The 20,737-nt window shown below is 37.2% G+C and overlaps 1 protein-coding gene and 1 long non-coding RNA gene across 51 annotated transcripts in view; one reads left to right on the top strand and one right to left on the bottom strand.

Annotated features, from left to right (window-relative positions):
- The window catches only part of LOC127369757 (protein NLRC5-like), a 137,779-nt gene that overhangs the window by 83,365 nt on the left and 33,677 nt on the right, over nt 1-20,737 (bottom strand). For 41 of the 50 annotated variants that reach the window (XM_051411435.1, XM_051411485.1, XM_051411436.1 and 38 more), the window contains 3 exons: nt 7,601-7,774; nt 7,016-7,189; nt 6,261-6,434 (listed from right to left, as the gene is read on the bottom strand). In XM_051411435.1, the coding sequence (XP_051267395.1) occupies nt 6,261-6,434; nt 7,016-7,189; nt 7,601-7,774 (522 nt within the window). Of the gene's footprint in view, nt 1-6,260; nt 6,435-7,015; nt 7,190-7,600; nt 7,775-10,274; nt 10,449-10,621; nt 10,799-20,737 lie in introns of all 50 variants that reach the window. The other 9 variants (XM_051411489.1, XM_051411446.1, XM_051411483.1 and 6 more) reach the window with 7 other exon arrangements.
- Nucleotides 1-20,737, top strand: part of LOC127369792 (uncharacterized) — a 62,337-nt gene that overhangs the window by 11,668 nt on the left and 29,932 nt on the right. Inside the window, exon 2 of the long non-coding RNA XR_007886113.1 lies at nt 13,720-13,771. This is a non-coding gene — a long non-coding RNA (uncharacterized LOC127369792). The remainder of the gene's footprint in view (nt 1-13,719; nt 13,772-20,737) is intronic.

Genomic DNA, 20,737 nt, shown 5'->3' with positions numbered 1-20,737 from the left:
AGTTGGATGCCCAGCTGAACACAACTTATTCAGATCCAGAGTTGTGACATGTGCAGCAAACATGTGGACTAAACTGCTGAATCTTGTAGACTGTTGGGATGAGTGAGCGAAACGTCTAGATTTGAATATTAAACTCGATCGACAGTAAATACAGATAGTGTAGCATGAATGAATGTGCACTCTGCCACAGCTGACAAAGTTCTCCACACTGCTTGGAGCGTAAACTCAGACTGATTCATTTATAGGCTGGATGTAATTACACACATTAAAAACAACTATGACACAAGATCGATAACATGAGGATTTTGGACGTTTTATTGACGTTTGCAATGTTTTGTCACATACATTGCCATTCCCTATAGTCCTCGCTTTATACAGTTAACAGATTTGTCTGGAAAATGCAGGAGAACCTACTGGTTCCAGAGGAATACATAAATATTCATTATGGAGACGTTTTTGTGAGGAGCAGACACCAACATTATTGTTCCAGCAAAGTGTTTCTATTGCAGTGTTTAAATGTCAAATGAATGAATGTCATAGAAGTAGTCAGAATCTTTATTTCCTGGTTCGGCCATAAGGGGTCCTCAAAAGCCTCAGTATCACCAGTTAAACTGTCACACCTGTGAGACTAACAGCTACAACTGCTAGTGAAACACAGACACAAGCATTGTAGCAATTAACTTTAAACGTCTTAAAAACATTATTGTGTTTTAGAAAGTGTTTTTATATATGTAACACGATCATCAACTTCATGTTTAAGTTCTTAATGTACAAAAATTACAGTAATGCAGTATTTGACAATGATATTCTGTGTTCTAAATTCAACATTTCACATACAAAATGTGTAAAAAGAAAATCACAAACATAAAAAAAATGAGACAAACGTAAATGAGAATGAACTTAATAAAATATTAATAGTTTTCAAACATTAAATTACAGATTAAACCTAAACATTCTGGTTTATGCATCAAATAAATCAGTGTTATCTATGTTACAGTCGCTGGTAATACACTGCAACTCAATTACTGGCCACAAGAGGGCGCTGTTGACCCCATAATTATAATGTGGTCAACAGCGCCCTCTTGTGGCCAAATAACAGAACTGCAGTTAAAACAATGTAAACAGAAAACAGCAGTTTCCTACTTCAACACTGAATCTAATCCAGCTGCAGCAGTTTACCAACATTAAAAACTCCTGCAGGGGAAATATGAGGAGAAAATAAAATGTCAAAGCTTCCTGTTTCACAGCTGAACTTGATATTAATGTTGATGATATTAAAAAAATCCCCCACTTAGACCTGACATTAAAACTGTTGTATTAACCCTCTACTGCATTAATTATTACTTAAACATGATGGAAATGTTTTAATGCGTTTTTATTACTTAAAATGGTTTAAATAATGGAAATATTTGATATATTTATTTAAATGTATTTTTGCTAAAAACATAATACCTACATGTTACCATTTTACAAAAAGCCAACCACATCTAAACTGATTTTTAATGATGAGAATTAAAAGTTAACTTTCTCCAGATAGTATTTGAATTTTTCTCTTGAAGGAATTTTGCAGAAATATTGAACAGTTGGTTAACTTTTGGGGCCCTCAGATATTCTCAGTGTCACTTGTCCATGGAAAAAGGAATGACAAACAGGATTTCATGGTCACATGATGTGATGTGTATTTATACTTTCAAAGTAAAAGAGCCTCTTTTCACAATAAAACTAAAGTACCGGTGAGTAAAAGTGAGAAACAGTCATTGTTACCATATGGCAACACTACGGTGGCTGATAGGGTTTTGTGTTTGGTGTGGACGGTCTCTGGAGTCTTTAAAGGATACGGAGCAGACGGAAGGACCAGACATGCTGCATTATTGCACACAATATTTGAATGAGGGACACTCGTACGATGCAATCATGGACATGCTGTCAAGTTTACACAATATAAACATCAGCTTGCGGACTCTAAAAAGTAAACACAGGGTTGTACCGCAGAAAGCCATCACCATGACTACCACTCTGGAGCGTGCAGCCACATGTATGGCTCATCCACGATTAACCAGCGCATTGAGTCCTGGTGGTCCATATGTAGAAAGGGAAGGGAAGTGGCTTTCACAAAGTCATTTAATAATATATATATACACACAGACAAGCCCGAAGTTCTTCATACCGCTGGAACATTTGGACTTAACTTGGTAACATTCAAAACTGTTTTAAACTGTAAACATTGGTCACTTGTCAGCTTCATCAGCTTATTCCTTTTCAAAAAGGTAGATGACTTTTTAATGTTTGTTTTTTTTGTGCAACAATATTGTTTCTATTTAATGTTTGTCTGTTAGATGTTCTGTGAGTTGTTCTTGGAGGTCGTGTGAAATGTCAAATAAACGTCTCCCGATCGTGTCATTGGACAGAGGGACAGGTTTCAGTGTCTCAGCACTTTTCTCACCTATGATTGTGACCATGTCCAATGCTGCCGGAGTATTAGCTCCTCTGCTATCCTGTGAGCTTTTGGCCCCTTGCGATGTGGCGGTGTTTGTACGAGGCTAACGGTGCTTTTTTATTTACTGATGCCTGTTGGAGATACTCATCGAGTTTTCTATGAAAAAAGTCCAGTGGCTTATTGACATAACTGGGGTGTAAGGTCTCCAGGTGTTTGCTTTCATGCTGTCCGCTGTCAGAGTTTTTAGGCATTAAACACACACAGGTCTTTCCTCATTTCCGACCGTATTCACGGTAAACCCAAAGGCTGTGTAGGCTTCATCGTATTTCCTGCTCTTATTAGGTTTATGCCGGTTACCGTCACTTGCTGTTCTTTCCTCTGACGTCTCCTCCGTTTTTCTTTTCACTCCTGTCAGAAACTTCTCCATCTCTCCTCCTCCGTCAGTCCCCCTGCCTCTCACTGTTGAGACACCTCACTGCCCCCCCACTATTTGAGAAGTACTGGATTAATGTGAGCAAATCCTCAGAAACTCATGTGAGATGGTTAATATATTCTGGTCAGTGCGATGTACAAAACTGTGGCAAGCAGCTCTCAGCAACATCAACTAGAACTGCTTGACAATGTGTATATTCATTTAAGCTCATACATTTCCTACATTATTATTGTATATATACAGTAAATTCATTTAATCACTACTGTTCACTAAAGTATTCAGTTTTATATGTATTTTGTTTTATTCATATATTTTAACTTGTGCACTAATTTAAGTCTTTTGTCTCTTTTATGTTTGTCATTTTCTTTTTAAACATTTTATATGGAATCACTGAAAAACACTAACTTTTGTGCTGATGGTAAGAACTTAAAGTTGATCTTTAATGTTCAGTTTCTTCCCTGTAGAGGGCGCTGCAACACAGTGAAGTGATGCAGTCACTTTACAAGCTGACTGTGAAATTCTGTCACTGCTGAGTTTATATAAACACTTTAAACTTGCTGTAAATATCTGACAGACATTAAATACTTTTTATTCACCTGATCCTTTAATATCTTCCTATAACTCGCACCAGTAAATTCTGCTTCTGCAAACTTCTTGATTTTTCAAAATAAAAAGGATTTCTGCAAATGAAATTTCTCAAAGTTTAAAGAGTGTTGAAGTCTTATTTTGAGTATTGAGACTGAATTGAAAACAGAATTTGATGCACACATGAATTATACTTAAGGCACTATTATACACTAATGAGTTAGGCACATATTATATATATATTTCTGCCAACAGATCCTATTATAGTAGTTAGCTTTTTAATAAGTGAAGTAGCCTTTAGTCTGAGAGCCACAGAGTGAATCAGCTGCAGCTCCATCATCACCATCTTCTCCTGTTACTGAGGACGTCATCAGAGAAGTTGAACAACTCAAACTGAGTTATTACTGAACATGACTTCCTGTATTAAGACCAGGGAATCAGTTTGAGAGTGACAGCAGCTTCTAATCCTGTTTTCAGTTTAACTCTGGGGCTTCCTTTTTATTGTTCATGTATGGAATTTGCCTTTAAGTCTCTAAAGTTGAATTCTTCTGTGTTACAACAGACTGGACGAGCACTTGTTGGAAACTGATTCACTTTAATTGTGTGAATAAAACATGATCTTTCTCAGTGTGGGAGTCAGAGTCAGATGGCTTTCCACCTTTGTTTTATGCTCAGAGTCTAATGAAGACGTAAACAGCCGACTGCAAACTGAGAAAGTACAGTAAAGCTTTGATTGAATGCACACTTTGTTCAGGTTTTATCTTATTTCTGTTCCTCACAAGCAAATATTCATCTGTTATAAAATGAGAAAAAGCTGATATTTGTGATAGTTATCGATTTATTTATTTGAAAATCAGCAGATCAATACACAACCAACACTTGAATTTTCTTCAGTCAGAAATAAAACTGTAACAAATATTCTTCATTTACACCAACATGGAGATCATTTATTTTTATAGTAGCTGGATTTTGGAGATTTATATCAATCAGAAGTAAGATGTGATTTCAATAAACAGATTTGTGTTTTTGATGCAATAATATAAACTTTCACAATATGAGAAAACACAACAAATATATACATGCACATAATCTTAATTATTACCAATGACATGTAAGATTGGAGCTCATTTTATATTTTGCTGATTCATTTTATGTCAATAGAATAATATAACAAGGTATTAAAATGTTCTGGTGTTCAATGTGTAACCAATGTTCACTGACTTCTCACCAAAATCCAGATATTTCAGTAACTTTAAGTAACTCTGTTCAATATTTTCATAATAACAATGGATTAAATATCAAAATGTAGGGATAGATATATATTTTAAAAGATAGCAGATATATAATATTGCTCTAATATTAATGATTCCAAAATATATTGTGGAAATTAACTGCAACTCTCCATCGTTCCACAAGGTGCAAAGAAAGAAATCAATTGAAGTAAGTTTCAATCTACAGTTATATTGACATTGTGTCTGACAGTGGAGCTGATCTCAGAGCAGTTCAGACTGCAGCACTGAGAGTCATCTCCACTGGTTGTGATTCCTCTGTCAGTCACTGCTGGATGAAGCTCTCCTCTCCACTCTACCTCCCAGTAACATGGCCCAGTCAGAGCTGATGCTGCTGCTTCAACCTCTCTGGATCATCAGGACACAGCTGATCCTCCAACACAACCTCCTTCCTCACCACTCACACTCTGACACAGATCACCACTTCCAGCTGATGAGAGAAGAAGACAAACAACAGAAGTCATAAATCAGTGTTTACAGAGACTCCCTCCATCAGCACATCCAGTATAAAGACCAGCAGGGACTTCAGTCCAGTTCAGACCAGAAGGTGAGCGGCTGTGTAGCGTAGCCTGCTTCCTTTCAGCTCTCATGTTAACGTATTGGAGTGAACACACTGAGCTGAAGCTCAAAGACCTGCAGACACTTTGGACATCAAGTCTGTTGACTCTGCAGATTTCACTGAAGTACACATATAATATATATATATAATATAATAAAGTGCTGAGAGTCCCTGAACGCATCATTACTGCAGAAACAGAGAGACATTCACTGCCCACTGTAATGATGGATTTACTGCTGTTTGGGTTCAAAGCTGATAAAAACCACAGTCTCAGTCACATTTGAATGTTTCATCTGCTTTTGAAATCTTACAGGACAGATCTGTAAATATGGAGTCTGTTTAAAATAATATAAAACATATTTGGACTAAACAAAAGACAAATGGACAGATATATATCTAATGTTAAAGGTCCTACATGTTCAAACAAAGACTGAACAATAGCTGTGATTACTGGACTTCAGTAGAGGTTCTGGTTTGTACAAAGACCACATGGTCACTAAATATAATGATGGTTCTTCGAAATAACATCCAGTGGTTTGCAGGCTTCAGTCAGACTGATCTTAGAGCTGTGACAAAGATGAACTGATCAGTTGTTTAGTGTTGAAATGAGAGAACAAACACTTTGAGATCAGATTTGATGAATGAGGACCACTGTCTCTGTACATCTTGTAATGCTGTCAGCTGGAATCCAGCTTTATTTCCTGTAGACATGAAGACAACAACAACAGTCGTCTTCACATCAACTCAAACACATGATCACAACAAGCTTCTGGTTCTCTGATTGGCTGACTGTTCTCTCTCTCTCTGTCTTTCTGTCCAACCCTGAAGTCTGTCACCATCCTCCTCTCACAGCTTCACTGAGGAAAGCAGCAAATACTGGATCTTTGCTTTGATACTAACTGTGTTTAGTACAATACTGCTGAAACCAGCATGGACTGACTCCAACCCTCTACTGACCTCAGAGTCTCCAGTCTACAGTGTGGACTCTCCACAAGATCAGACAGCGGCTTCACTCCTGAATCCTGCAGCTTGTTGTCACTCAGGTCCAGCTCTCTCAGATGGGAGGGGTTGGACTTCAGAGCTGAGACCAGATAATCACAGCTGATCTGTGACAAACTGCAGCCACTCAATCTGAATAAAGAATAAAAGATGTGAGTTTAGAAGACAATGTTCCTGTTTTAATCATTCAGTGTTTAATAATCTGTTCAGAGCTGAAGAAGGTTTAGAATGTACAAGTTTAGAAAATGTGAACAAAAGACATCTACAATATTTCTTTTAGGAATAGTGGAGTCATAAAATCAAATTATCTTCAGTTTAAACTATTCAGTCAGTATAAACATCATATAGCTTCATAACAATGTTGGAAAAAACAAATACTGAATATATTTGTTATTGTCTGATAGTTGAAATAGAGATTATTTATTATTTATTTATTATATTTGTGTATTTTTTTAAGTATAATTTATTTTAAAACTAATATAAATAAAGATTTTAGATCATGGATTTTTCTTGTTATATTCAGGTTTTAAATGTGGAGCTCAACATTGCTCTGCCACAGTCAATAGACTAAACCACTGAAGAAGAAAACAGACTTTAGCATTAGGATACTCAGTGTGGATCAGTATAATATCAGCCTTATGTCTGCACTTTACTGTCAGCACAACTTTCACATCATATTAATCCCAGCACATAAGGAAAAAATGGTGTCTGACCTCAGAGTCTCCAGTCTACAGTGTGGACTCTCCAGAAAACCACACAGCAGCTTCACTCCTGAATCCTGCAGCTTGTTGTTACTCAGGTCCAGCTCTCTCAGATGGGAGGGGTTGGACTTCAGAGCTGAGACCAGATAATCACAGCTGATCTCTGACAAACTGCAGTCACTCAATCTGAATAAAGAATACATGATCTTAACTTTATAGGACAATGTTAATTTGTTATCATTTGTTAAAACACATTAAAAGACAACAGAATCCAAAGAAATATTTCTCCTTCAGTAAACTTGATCAGTTTAAAACAAATATTAGTTCAGAGGATCTTCTGTATCCAGATGTGACCATTTACCAACAATTATAAACATTCATTTACTTTAACAACTAACAGTGGACATTTTCTACAGTTTCTTTAACAAACACAAGTCTTTGTGACTGCAGACTAAATTTAGTTCAACAAACATTAAAATATGAACAAAAGGAAATTTACAACTTTATGGATGTAAGTTATGTATGAACATAAATTAGGTTCAATTGTTAATTAAACATATCAGATCTACAACAGTAACAGAGAGTCAGTGAACTGACCTCAGAGTCTCCAGTCTACAGTGTGGACTCTCCAGAAAACCACACAGCAGCTTCACTCCTGAATCCTGCAGATTGTTGTTACTCAGGTCCAGCTCTCTCAGATGGGAGGGGTTGGACTTCAGAGCTGAGACCAGATAATCACAGCTGATCTCTGACAAACTGCAGCCCCTCAATCTGAATAAAGAATAAATGATAAAAATCCATTTATAATCCAGTCAGATGTGTTCAGGTTTTAATGTGTAGCTCAACATTACTATGTCCTAATCAATGAGCTTTTCTCTTAAATGAGCAGAGTGACTTTGTCATTGTGTTATTGTGGATCTTCATATTGTCAGCCTTCTACCGACACAATACTTTAGATATTTGTTATCAGAATCAGAATAATGTTCATTGCCAAGTAGGTTTTTACACCTACGAGGAATGTGTCTTGGTGCATTGATGCATAAAATATACAAATATACAAATCACAGAAAATAAAGTACTTTCAAAATATAAATAAATAAAGACAAGAAAGATAAGAAAGAAAGAAAACTGTGCAGAAGACGGGAGTGCATTAATGTAATGCATACTGTATATACAGGGTGGGTATAAGAGTCAGTGTCAGTAGGGGGTCGGGGCCTTGTTAATGAGGCCAGCTGCAGATGGGAAGTAACTGTTTTTGTGGTGAGAGGTTTTGGTCGTGATGGACCGTAGCCTCCTACCAAAGGGAAGTGTTTCAAAGAGTTTGGGTCCAGGGTGGGAGGGGTCAGCCACAATTTTGCCTGCACGACTCAGGGTCCTAGAGGCGTACAGGTCCTGGAGGGATGGCAGATTGCAGCCGATCACCTTCTCAGCAGATCGAATGATACGCTGCAGTCTGCCCTTGTCCTTGGCAATGGAAGCAGCGTACCAGATGGTGATGGAAGAGGTGAGGATGGACTCGATGATGGCGGTGTAGAAGTGCACCATCATCGTCTTGTTATTATAAATACACCAGAGTTTTGCTGTAATTCCATATCTGTGCAATTAGGTTGTAGTGACCATAATCTCATTGCAATTGTAAGGAAAACAACATTTGCTAAATGTTGTCCAAAAATAGTTAGGAAAATATAATGTGGGGGTTTTAATGAGGACAGATATAAGGAAGATGTTAACAATACTAACTGGTCAAAGGTGTTCTTAGAAGAGAACCCTGAAGGAGCATTTCAGACTTTCAATGACACAATTGTAGACCATCATGCACCATTAACAAATGTACAGGAAAGGGATCAAACTAAATTAACAGCAATTTCATCTAGTTTTAGATCGGATTGGTAAATATATTGCAAATTAAGGAATTTTGTAACAAAATTAAATAAGAAGAAAAAGAAAGGGTATTTTGATAATAGAATAAATGAGTGAGTAAGTAAACAATTATGGAATATTTTGAACTCCCTATTGAGAGGAAATACTAAAGCCACCCCATGTTATTTAGAAACCGGAGGGGAATTTATACTAAACCAATAGATATAGCAAATCATCTAAACAGTTATTCTATAAATAAGATTGATAGGTTAAAACTACCACCCAGCCTAAGAATACAGATTTATCACATATATTAATAGATCATATTATGCAAGGCAAAAAATGTAACTTTGAGTTCAAGGATGTTAGTGTTGCTAAAATTGAATCAATGTTAATGCCTTAAAAAAATAAACCACCTGGTGTTGACAGTCTTGATAGCAAATTTATACAGCCTATAACTTCATTGTTTGCTCCTATGGTCATGCATATTATTAATCAGTGTTTCAGTGAAAAGTTATGCCTACAACCATGGAAGATTTCCAAAGTGGTGCCGATACCAAAAAATTAGGAAGTTGCAGTTTTCACCTATAAGTTTATTACCAATCTTAAGTAAGACAACAGAAAGAAATGTATGTGAGCAGATCCAATCTTATTTTTTAAATAATAATTTAATCACTAATTTCCAACATGCATATAGAGAAAAACATTCGACAGCCACTGCCTTGACTCAAATGGTTGATGACTGGCTTGCGGAAATTGTACAGAGAAAAATTAAAAGTTAAAGTAGTTTTGCTTGATTTTTCTGCTGCTTTTGATTTCATTGATCATGAGTTCAGGTTGAAACTAAAATCATATGGTTTTTCTCAGTCTCCACTATTATGGAAAAAAAGCTACTTGAGCGACAGAAGGCAAATGGTGTACTTTAATGGAAGTTATTCAAATGTTAAAAAAGGTTAAGAAAATGGAGTGCCTCAAGAAAGTTGTCTTGGTCCACTCCTATACACGATTTAAGATAAATTCAATCTGAAGGATTAATATCAATGATCAGATGTTATTAGTGTAATAATGTATAATAATAATAATAATAATAATAATAATAATAATAATAATAATAATAATAATAATAATAGAAATGTATATATGTTTTTGTCATATTTGCTGAAACTTTCACTACATCTTTCTAGTATTAAGGGTTTGGGACCTAAAGTGTCCGCATTTGACAACCTGTGAATGAGACTCAACTACAGACTTTCTCGGCTGATTGTTTTTGTTCAGGCCAGGTGGATTCTTGCAAATTCCATTAGGAGCATATATAGATCATCCATCTCATGTACTTCTGTCAGGATGCAGTGAAAGTTTCAGCAAATATGACAAAAACAAACTACAATAGTAACAGTGTCAGTGGACTGACCTCAGAGTCTCCAGTCTACAGTGTGGACTCTCCAGAAAACCACACAGCAGCTTCACTGCTGAATCCTGCAGATTGTTGTTATTCAGCCACAGCTCTCTCAGATGGGAGGGGTTGGACTTCAGAGCTGAGACCAGATAATCACAGCTGATCTCTGACAAACTGCAGTACCTCAATCTGAATAAAGAATAAATGATGTAACTCTAGAACCTTTGATGAAGAAAACAGACTTTAGCATTAAGATACTCAGTGTGGATCAGTATAATATCAGCCTTATGTCTGCACTTTACTGTCACCACAACTTTCACATCATATTAATCTCAGCACAGAAGTAAAAAATGGTGTCTGACCTCAGAGTCTCCAGTCTACAGTGTGGACTCTCCAGAAAACCACACAGTAGCTTCACTCCTGAATCCTGCAGCTTGTAGTTGTTGCTGAGGTCCAGCTCTCTCAGATGGGAGGGGTTGGACTTCAGAGCTGAGACCAGACAATCAAAGCTGATCTCTGACAAACTGCAGCCACTCAATCTGAATAAAGAATAAATTATGCAGATAAAAATCCATTTATAATCCAATCAGATGTTTTCAGGTTTCCAACGTGTAGCTCAACATGACTATGTTTTAATTAATGAGCTTTTCTCTTATATGAGTAGAGTGACTTTGTCATTGTGTTATTGTGGATCATTGTAATAACATAATAACACATAATATAACAGACATCATCCTAATGTCAGCACAACATTCATACATCTATTCATGTCAACACTGATCACATGCTGATCACATGCTGCTGATCTCAGGTTCATTATGTTGCTTAAGGACACTTAGACATGTGAACAGGAGGAGCTCAAGTTTCAAACCACAAACCTTGTGATTAATGACTGACCATGTTGATGTGCTTTGTCATGCAAAATGCAAAGAGTCTTTTTATCCAATTATTCTATTTTTAGTTTTTATTTATGTTCATGATTACTGGTTGAGTCCAAACACAAAGTGACATAATTTTCTGGATGTTGAAATGTCATTGACAGAGCAGACATGATACTTCAAACACTTGCATTTAGAAATATGCTTCACAATGTGTACTACTGTATGTTAGTTTCAGGGTGTTTCTGACAGAGAGAAGGGTCTTATGTGTAAATGTTCCTGTAAAATACAAAAAGTGTTCAGATGGTTATGTATAAAATGACATTTTGCATTACACTGTAGAATTAATCCTTTCTTAACATTAATCCAATCTGAGCACATAAATTTGGACCCAAACTGTTCAGACTGACAAACTTTAAAGAGATTTATACTCAGACAAAACCAGAAGACAAGGAAACCAAAGGAAATTTAAAACTTCTTTTATGCATTTAAATTTGGTAGATATACATTATACAAGGGCAAAATACAAGAACTGACCTCAGAGTCTCCAGTTTACAGTTTTTACTCTCCAGTCCAGCACACAACAGCTTCACTCCTGAATCCTTTAGGGTGTTGAAGCTCAGGTCCAGATCTCTCAGATGGGAGGGGTTGGACTTCAGAACTGAGGCCACAACTTCACAGTGAGTGTCTGAGAGTCCACAGTAAGAAAGTCTGTGATGACAGAAAATATAAAACATATATTGTATTACACAAAAGGTATAATAAAATCTGTCAAGTTCAGAGTTGAACAGTTAAATAATAGTTCTTCTCTGAGCTTGGTGATGATGAAATCCGTCCACTGAACTGAACCTACTGAGCTCACACAGAGAGAGGTTCCTTACTGTTTAGAATTAAAAACAAATTCTAATTTAGCAAAATCTGCAAATATATTACTTTTTATTAACTAAACAACAATATACAGTGTCTGATAAAAAACATAACATAACATAACAATAAACAGACACATTATAGAAACATAGACACTGTAAACACTGTACAAAATAAAGACTATTATGATAAAATGATGACTGTCTAAATATTTTCAGTTGTATCAACCCTCCATCACCCACAGAAAGATAGTTAGATGGTAGAGGATACTTAATCACTAAATGGACATAAACACAAAAATTATTTCTGTCGACATCTGCCGTTTAACACAAGTAGAATTATATAAATAAACAGGTTTAATACTAGTTTAATCCAATCCAATCCAATCCAACTTTTTTTGTTAAACACTTTAAAGTTGGATTGGATTGGATTGGATTAAACTAGTATTAAACCTGTTTATTTATATAATATTTAAGAAAACCTTTAGAGTGTGGAGGTTTTATATTGTTCATCTGTGTAAAGTGTGTATCTTTACTCTAATACTGACGGCTTCAACTTTACATTGATTTATAATGTTAATCACATCTGGACTTACTGAGCCTTTCTGCAGTTCCTCACAGCTGGAATCAGTCTCTGTCGTCCAGGCCATGATGTGTTGTACTTCTTCAGGTCCAACTCATCCAGAACCTCCTCTGACATCTGCAGCATGTAGGCCAGAGCTGAGCAGTGGATCACAGAGAGTTCCTTCTCTGATCTGTTCTCTGACTTCAGGAACTCTTGGATCTCCTGATGGACTGAGTGGTCGTTCATCTCCATCAGACAGTGGAAGATGTTGATGCTTCTGTCAGGAGAGATATCATCACTGTTCATCTCCTTCAGGTTGTTGATGGCTCTCTGGATGATTTCTGGACTGTTGTCTGTCTGACCCAACAGGCCTCCTAAAAGTCTCTGGTTGGATGTCAGAGAGAGGCCATGAAGGAAGCAAACAAACAGGTCCAGGTGGCCATTTTTACTTTTAAGGGATTTCCCAATGGAATCTCTCAGAAAGACATCCAGGGTTGAATTCACAAATTTTTGACCCAAGAAAGCTTCCAGTACCTTTGTGTTCCTGTTGTTGTAACAGTGGAACATGTAGACTGCAGCCAGAAACTCCTGAATGCTCAGATGAACAAAGCAGTAGACTGTTTTCTGGAAGATCACACTCTCTCTTTTGAAGATCTCTGTACAAACTCCTGAGTACACCGAGGCGTCTGTGACATCTAGACCACACTGCTCCAGGTCTTCTTGGTAGAACATGATGTTTCCTTTCTCCAGCTGTTCAAACGCCAGCCTCCCCAGCTTCAGAAGAACTTCCCTGTCAGCCTCCATCAGCTCCTGTGGACTCTTCTTATGTCCCTCATCATACTTCTGCTTCTTCTTCTTTGTCTGAACAAGCAGGAAGTGTGAGTACATGTCAGTCAGGGTCTTGGGCAGCTCTCCTCTCTGGTCTGTAGTCAACATGTGGTCCAGAACTGTAGCAGTGATCCAGCAGAAGACTGGGATTAGACACATAATGTGGAGGCTCCTGGAGGTCTTGATGTGTGAGATGATTCTGTTGGACAGATCTTCATCACTGAATCTCCTCTTGAAGTACTCCTCCTTCTGGGCGTCAGTGAAGCCTCGTATTTCTGTTACCCTGTCAACACATTCAGGAAGGATCTGATTGGCTGCTGCAGGTCTGGAAGTTATCCAGACGAGAGCCGAGGGAAGCAGATTCCCCTTGATGAGGTTTGTCAACAGCACGTTGACTGAGGACTTCTGTGTGACATCAGATACAGCTTTCTTGGTCTTGAAATCCAGTGAAAGTCTGCTTTCATCCAGGCCGTCAAAGATGAACAAAAGTTTACAGACAGCGAGCTGCTCTGCTGTGACCTTCTGTAATGTTGGATGGAAAACATGGAGCAGCCTGAGAAGACTGTACTGCTCATCTTTGATCAGGTTCAACTCCTTGAACGAAAGCAGAACCACCAGACTGACATCTTGGTTTTCCAAGCTCTCTGCCCAGTCCAGAGTGAACTTCTGCACTGAGAAGGTTTTTCCAACGCCAGCGACGCCGTTCGTCAGAACCACTCTGATGTGTCTCTGTTGGTCAGGTAAGGCTTTAAAGATGTTGTGGCACTTGATTGGAGTGTCATGGAGGGTCTCCATCTTGGAAGCTGTCTCAAGCTGCCTGACCTCATGTTGGGTATTAACCTCTTCACTCTGTCCCTCTGTGATGTACAGCTCGGTGTAGATGCTGTTAAGGACGGTTCCACTTCCTGTTTCATCAGTTCCTTCAGTCACATGTTTACATCTCGTCTGCAGACTGATCTTATGTTCATCTAAAACCTCCTGCAGACCACTATCTGCTGAAAGAGAAGAAGCATATTCTGAGACAGTTTCTTTCCATCTGCAGCTGGCCTCATTAACAAGGCCCGGATCCCCCACTGACAATGACTCTTATACCCACCCTGTATATATGCATTACATACATTTATATTTTAAAAGTACTATTGATTTGTGTGATACAGGGGCGGACTGGGACAATAATTCAGGCTGGGAATTTGATACCATCCCAGGTCACCTGTTATGTTACAGCACTTCGCTGATCTGTGGCCAGTGCTTTTAGCTTTTTAAGCCTCTCCCTCTCTGCTCCACCTTTCCTCTTGGGCTGTTGATCTCGCTCCATTTTTCAAGCATGTAGAACTACAGGTACGGGAGGAGGGAGGAGGGAGAGAGGAGGGGGCGGGTGCGCTAGTTGGTGTGTGTGTGTGTGTGTGTGTGTGTGTACCTGCAGTGCTGTGACAGAGTGCCTCAGAAAAAGAGAGGAGGGTGTGCGTTTGTGCCCAACGTTGCTGCTCAGTCTGTGTGAGCTTCAGTGAGGCAGATACTCTAACGAGCCGCACGACGGATTGTTTATTTCAAAATCAAGCGCGACCCGAATCGAGCCTTTGGTCCCGACCATCGGCAATCGACCAGCTCGGCGGCCAGGCCACCGGGAATTGTCCGCCACTGCTGTGATTTGTATATTTTTGTGTGATTTGTATATTTTTGTGTGATGTGTAGGCTATATTTTATGCATCAATGCACCAAGACAAATTCCTCGTATGTGTAAACCTGGCAATAAACCAAATTCTGATTCTGATTCATAACACAACAAATGTCCCTGTACTAGATTATAAAGTCCTGTTTTCAGACATGAGGACATCAGCAGACAGTTTTTGTTTACTTAGAATGAACTGTTTTTATCTACAGACGCTGTGGGTCGCCTTCCATTGAGTCCGCCATGTTTCTACAGTAACATAGAAGGGACAAACGTTTCACTGCCACCAGAGGTTCGTCTTTGTACTTGGAACTGCAACTGCACTGCTAGATGTCACTAAATCTACCTACTGGACCTTTATATAGTCTTACTTTGTACCGTGCTGGTCTGACTGGCTGTCTGCAGTCCAGCTCTTGTTCTGGATCTTTCTCCACACTGGGGACAGGAGGAGTCTCCTGATGAAGCAGACTGGTCCCAGTATGAGGTGATACACTGTCTGCAGAACCAGTGTCCACAGCTGGTAGAGACTGGATCCTTCAGGACGTCCTGACACAAAACACAGCAGGACAGCTGCTCCTCCACAGAAACATGACTCCTCTTCCTCTCTCTGTGAAGACATTTCTTTATTACTAAAATTCATCCGACACTGTCTGGAACCTCAGATGGTCGCAGAGAACATTAAAAGTGTTGTTGAATCTGATTAGAAACCACAATTATATTTCAATGTAAAAGGTGTGTTGAGGTTTTACTATAATATCTGAGATATTGTTTTCTTGATCAGACAACAATCTGCTTTAAAACATGTCACAGCAGCTGCAACCTGAAGACATTGACGGTGGAGATCAAACTTTTTTCATTCTTGATGAAGATGTTTAACCTCTGCCTTCTGTAATAGTACCACACATATTTGAATTATGGATGAATGGAGCGTAAACTTGTCTACTGGATATTTTGGAAGTGATTGACCAAATTGTGCAAAGAGACAAATGGAAAAGGATTTCAGACTAGCAGTGTTGGGAATGTGTCCCTGAGATACTGTAACTCCAACTATATTGACAGATGAATCCTTTCTTTGTAAAAATAAACCATCAAATACTTAAATTAAAATAGAACATAAATCCTATATTTGTGTCGCTTATCTCTCATTAAAATACCTACTCTCTCTCCTATAAGACTTGGAAGCAGGCAGAATGATTTTCTACGGTAGTTTGGCAGCATTCAGACTGTATCTTGTATAATTACTGGCTGTTTAACAGTTCATTTGATCTGTTTGCAGTAAGTGTCGGGAGATGCTTTCTGTTTGACTTTTGTGACAACAAAACACGTTACAAAAGTCATCAAAAACTCCTTAAGGTTAAACTGGGCTAACTAAACAATTTTAGTAAAACAGCCGGACTGTGAATGGACTTAAAGTAACTCACTAGCCAACATTAAGGCTACAAACTACCCATAATGCAACTGTACTCTGTGTAGGAGCCACTGTCATACAGGTCCATTTAATGTGATGATGCTGTTAATGTGTAATTGTCTAATCATTGACTTTTATGAAGTACACAATTTTTCAAAGGTAATTTCCTGAATAATATTGTATATTTGGGCATATACAATCATATAATGGTGATAATATAATGATATAAACTGAAGTTAGTGTCAGTTCTCTTACTGTGAGTCTGAGGGTTCAGGTTCATTACTGAATATTGGAGGATATTCTTTAGACCGGTCGCTCTTCATAGACAGACAGCTGGACATTGGAGACTCTGCTCTCTGTTGGTGGTACTGACTTCTGGAAACAACAAAACGTTTTTGTTCATTTCATGTGAATCAGTGTGAAATTATTAAAAATACACAGTTCTTAATACACATATTGCTGTTACTGATAGTTTGTTGGTTAAACAGTAACTGGTAGTTCTCTTACTGTGTGTCTGAGGGTCCAGGTTCATTACTGAAGTCTGGATTATATTCTTTAGACCAATCACTCTTCATAGACAGACAGCTGGACACCGGAGACTCTTTCTCATACTCTTCCTCCACACAGTCACTCATCTTCACTTCAGAGGTTGTTGAGACAAATATGTAGTTAATTTAAGTCGTACAACATGAAGACAAGGAAAATAAACAGGTGAAACAGGATGCAAAGGAGGAGCTAGTTGAGTAGGCAAGTCAGAAAAGTTTTATAATGTTTCATGTTTAATTGTTAATTCAATACAATTATTTTTCTGGAGTCATTTCCTTGAATTTTTTACAAAAACAACTGGGTTTCAACTTTTAAATGTTATAGGTTCTTTGTTTCAGTGACCCTGATGCTTTTGACCAACATTTATTACAATAAGGGCGTACAGTTCAATAGAGATCATAAAACAGATGTTTGGTGTTTTTATGACTTTTATCCCTTCATAAATTCATATATTCCATCCACAATATATAATTTTTATATAATGTTTGTTTTGTGAGTAGCATAAAGAGAAATACAACTTGATCCTATTATAAAACCCAGTGTTGTAAAATGATAAATATACCTCTTACTTTTAATTGAGGCTGTACTAAGTGATAACAATTTACTGCTTTGTCAGGTGTATCTGTGATGGACAAAATATTGTCAATAAAATTCAATAAAACAAAACCACCGGGTATGACTGTGAGCACATGAATCGTGAGAAACAAGTGTGTTAAAGTGTCTCACCAAAGACTGAGCAAAGAGGAAGTAAACACACACAGACTATACAGTATAATGAATCCATCCAACACCTGGTCAGTTTTCACTATATCTGTGCATGTCTTTTGGGGTTAGCGTTGAGTGAAGTATGTGAACCTCTGGAGCATTTTGGAGTTTTCTTTCAAAAAAATCTTGAGGTTAAACTTGACCTTTGACCCCTTATTAGAAGTTCAGGTAGTCTGCCTTTGCAATGTCTGCATAATAATATGGGGTAAAAGGCGAAAGGTGTTAACTTCCATTTGACCACTCCTTTGGTTAACTGATCATTATATAGAATCAGTAGATTATAATCATGATGATATTAATATAAAATATAGTGATCAAAGCACAACTGGGCTAGCAGGTTGGTTTTGTTTGTCAAGTACTGAGTTAGCTAACAAGTACTATTAGTAGATTGCCCATTTATCCATATATTTCTTGTAGTTAACTAAATCTTTCATCCTTTGATTTCGGTGTTTGGGTTTCAAAACCACCAACATTTTAAAACTGCATCCAAGCTACTGTGAATTCTGTGTTGATGTTATAGTTTTATACCCCACTTTTGTTAAAAGACAACAAAACTGACTCAATTGTGTGGTGAGACTAATATAAAAATCAATTGTTGGTATCTGTCAAAATTATTGCAGCCGAAGTCAAGAATAAATCTCAAAGGACCTGAGATTTTATTTTCATTAAAAAACTATTAAAATCACGATACACATTTTTTTTTGGGGTCAGTACCAAAATCTAATGAACAATATTTGTAGTCCAGGACATCTCTTCAGAGCTAAATTACTTTATTATAGGGCAGTTTGTCACCTTTTACCTTTAAAAATTGCAGCTTCTGCTACAATTTTGATAATGTTCAATTCGATTCAATATTTAATTTTTTTCTTTGTACAGCGCCAAATTATCTCAGGACATAATATTGTTATTAATTGTGCAGCTCTACTCTGGTTGACCTGCATGGGTTCATTATGGTAAGACTAAATTAACCCGGTTTGATCTGTTTCAATAAGCAGTGCTGCCCAATTTCTTTCCAAAAGAGTTCTCATATTATTGGTTGATTTCGCCAAATATTTTGAGAATTATTTTAATATTAGTCTTGCACTTAAGAAGTGATTCCCATAAACAAAAGAATGTGTGAAATTGATTAACATACACCTGTTATATCATATGCAGGTTCAGACCTTCAAGCAGTTCTGTATATTATTCATCCAATCACACTGTATTCACAGATGAATCAGAGACTTTGACAGTAAAACAATATTAATGTTGTATTAACACTCACCCTGACTCAGACGTCCTTTTTCTCCTTCTGCTCTGTCGACTCAAAATAGTCTGAACACTGACTGACTGAACACAAACAGTTTTATTGTTTTATTGTCCTGGTTCACTCAGTGGTGTTCCTCCCCTCACCATTTACAGGAAATCACATGTGAACTTTTTTTAATTCAGGTTTCTTCATGATCATCTCCCTCTGCCTGAATGGCTCAAACTAAAATATATAACTCAATAATCATAACCCAGCTATTCAGGTAAAGATTACTGTTAGGTAGATTTAACCTGGGTAGCTGTGTTTACCTTGAACAATGATTGTGGTTGTAGATCAGCTGAAGAAGTATTTGGTAACATTCAACTTTTCAATGTGAGCATTGTGCTGGGACAGCTTCTTCACAGACATGTTGCTGCTGCAGTTGTCTTTGTAACACCAGAAGAACTTTGTCACATTCCTGATCAACTCTTTTCCTAAAAACACATTTTTATCATGAATTCATTTGAATCTGTTGATTTGAGCTGCAGCTGCTTTTTTGTCCGTCAAACTGTTTAGAAAATGTCTCCTGATCAGGTTGTTTCTATGGCAACAACAAGGCCTAAAGAATTATGGGACACTTTGGCCTGTGTAGTGACCATCAGCCCCTCACATATGTCATAATAAGTGTCTTTGCATTTCTATTAATGTTTCTGTTCCTGTTCTATTAAATCCACATATATAATTCATTTCATTGGCTTCTGTATTGGTTTTATTCACTGTACTGACCGGGGTTGACTGGCCTCTGTAAACTTCTATCTTGTGGTAGTTTTGTTTTTCCTTTCTACTCACCTGCTGCCACACAGCACTGACACCCATCTGAATATGAAAAACAATGACTCCTCTGCTGTTATTCTGCTGTGTATTTTTACTTCTCTGAGGACATAAAGAAAGACCGTCAACCTAAAAAACAGTCCTCTTGTTTTTTTATACAGATGCATCAGTCATGAGAATCAGAACAGAAAATACTTTTGCCCTCAGAGTTGGGAAGCAAAGATTTATTCTATCTTTCTGAAAAAAGCACAAACATGTTGCTGAGGTTTTCTGTCTATATTCTATAAGAAATTAGTATCTACTGCTGTACTGAACAGTAAAATATGAACGTATTGATTATTTTGTTAACATTCAGGATTGTATCCCATAAGTCTGAGCCATCAGAACACAGTAAGAGCATTGTGGATTCTGCAGCTGTTGATTGATAACACATTTATAATTTAGTTTTACAGACAGTAATAGTAAAAAACTAATGAGTAGAGACTAAAATAAAAAAAGACAACAATTCTGATAAAATAATTATAATAATAATAAAATAATTAACAAATGTAAAACAGGAAGCAATAGATAAAGAAGAAACTTTAATATTAGGGCTGCACAATATGGTTAAAAAAACATTTATTATAACAGATATCATGATTGCAATATGAATCCAGATTAGTGGAAGTGATGATTTTCACTTAAAATCATCAACAGATTTTGTAGGTTTATTATCATCATTATGCATTATGCATTATAATGTTCTTTTCTCACGTATTTCAGCTTCTGAGATTTGGATATTGCACTTGGTTTTCCAATTTCAATAATACTTTTAGATTTTTAATTGTGCAGCCCTACTAAATACCAGTGAGTTAAACATCTGATGGTTTGATGGTTAAAAAGTAACTAATAGTT

The sequence above is a fragment of the Dicentrarchus labrax genome, unplaced genomic scaffold (assembly GCF_905237075.1).
Source record: "Dicentrarchus labrax unplaced genomic scaffold, dlabrax2021, whole genome shotgun sequence".
Taxonomy (NCBI): domain Eukaryota; kingdom Metazoa; phylum Chordata; class Actinopteri; family Moronidae; genus Dicentrarchus; species Dicentrarchus labrax.
This window is presented reverse-complemented; position numbering and strand designations above follow the sequence as displayed.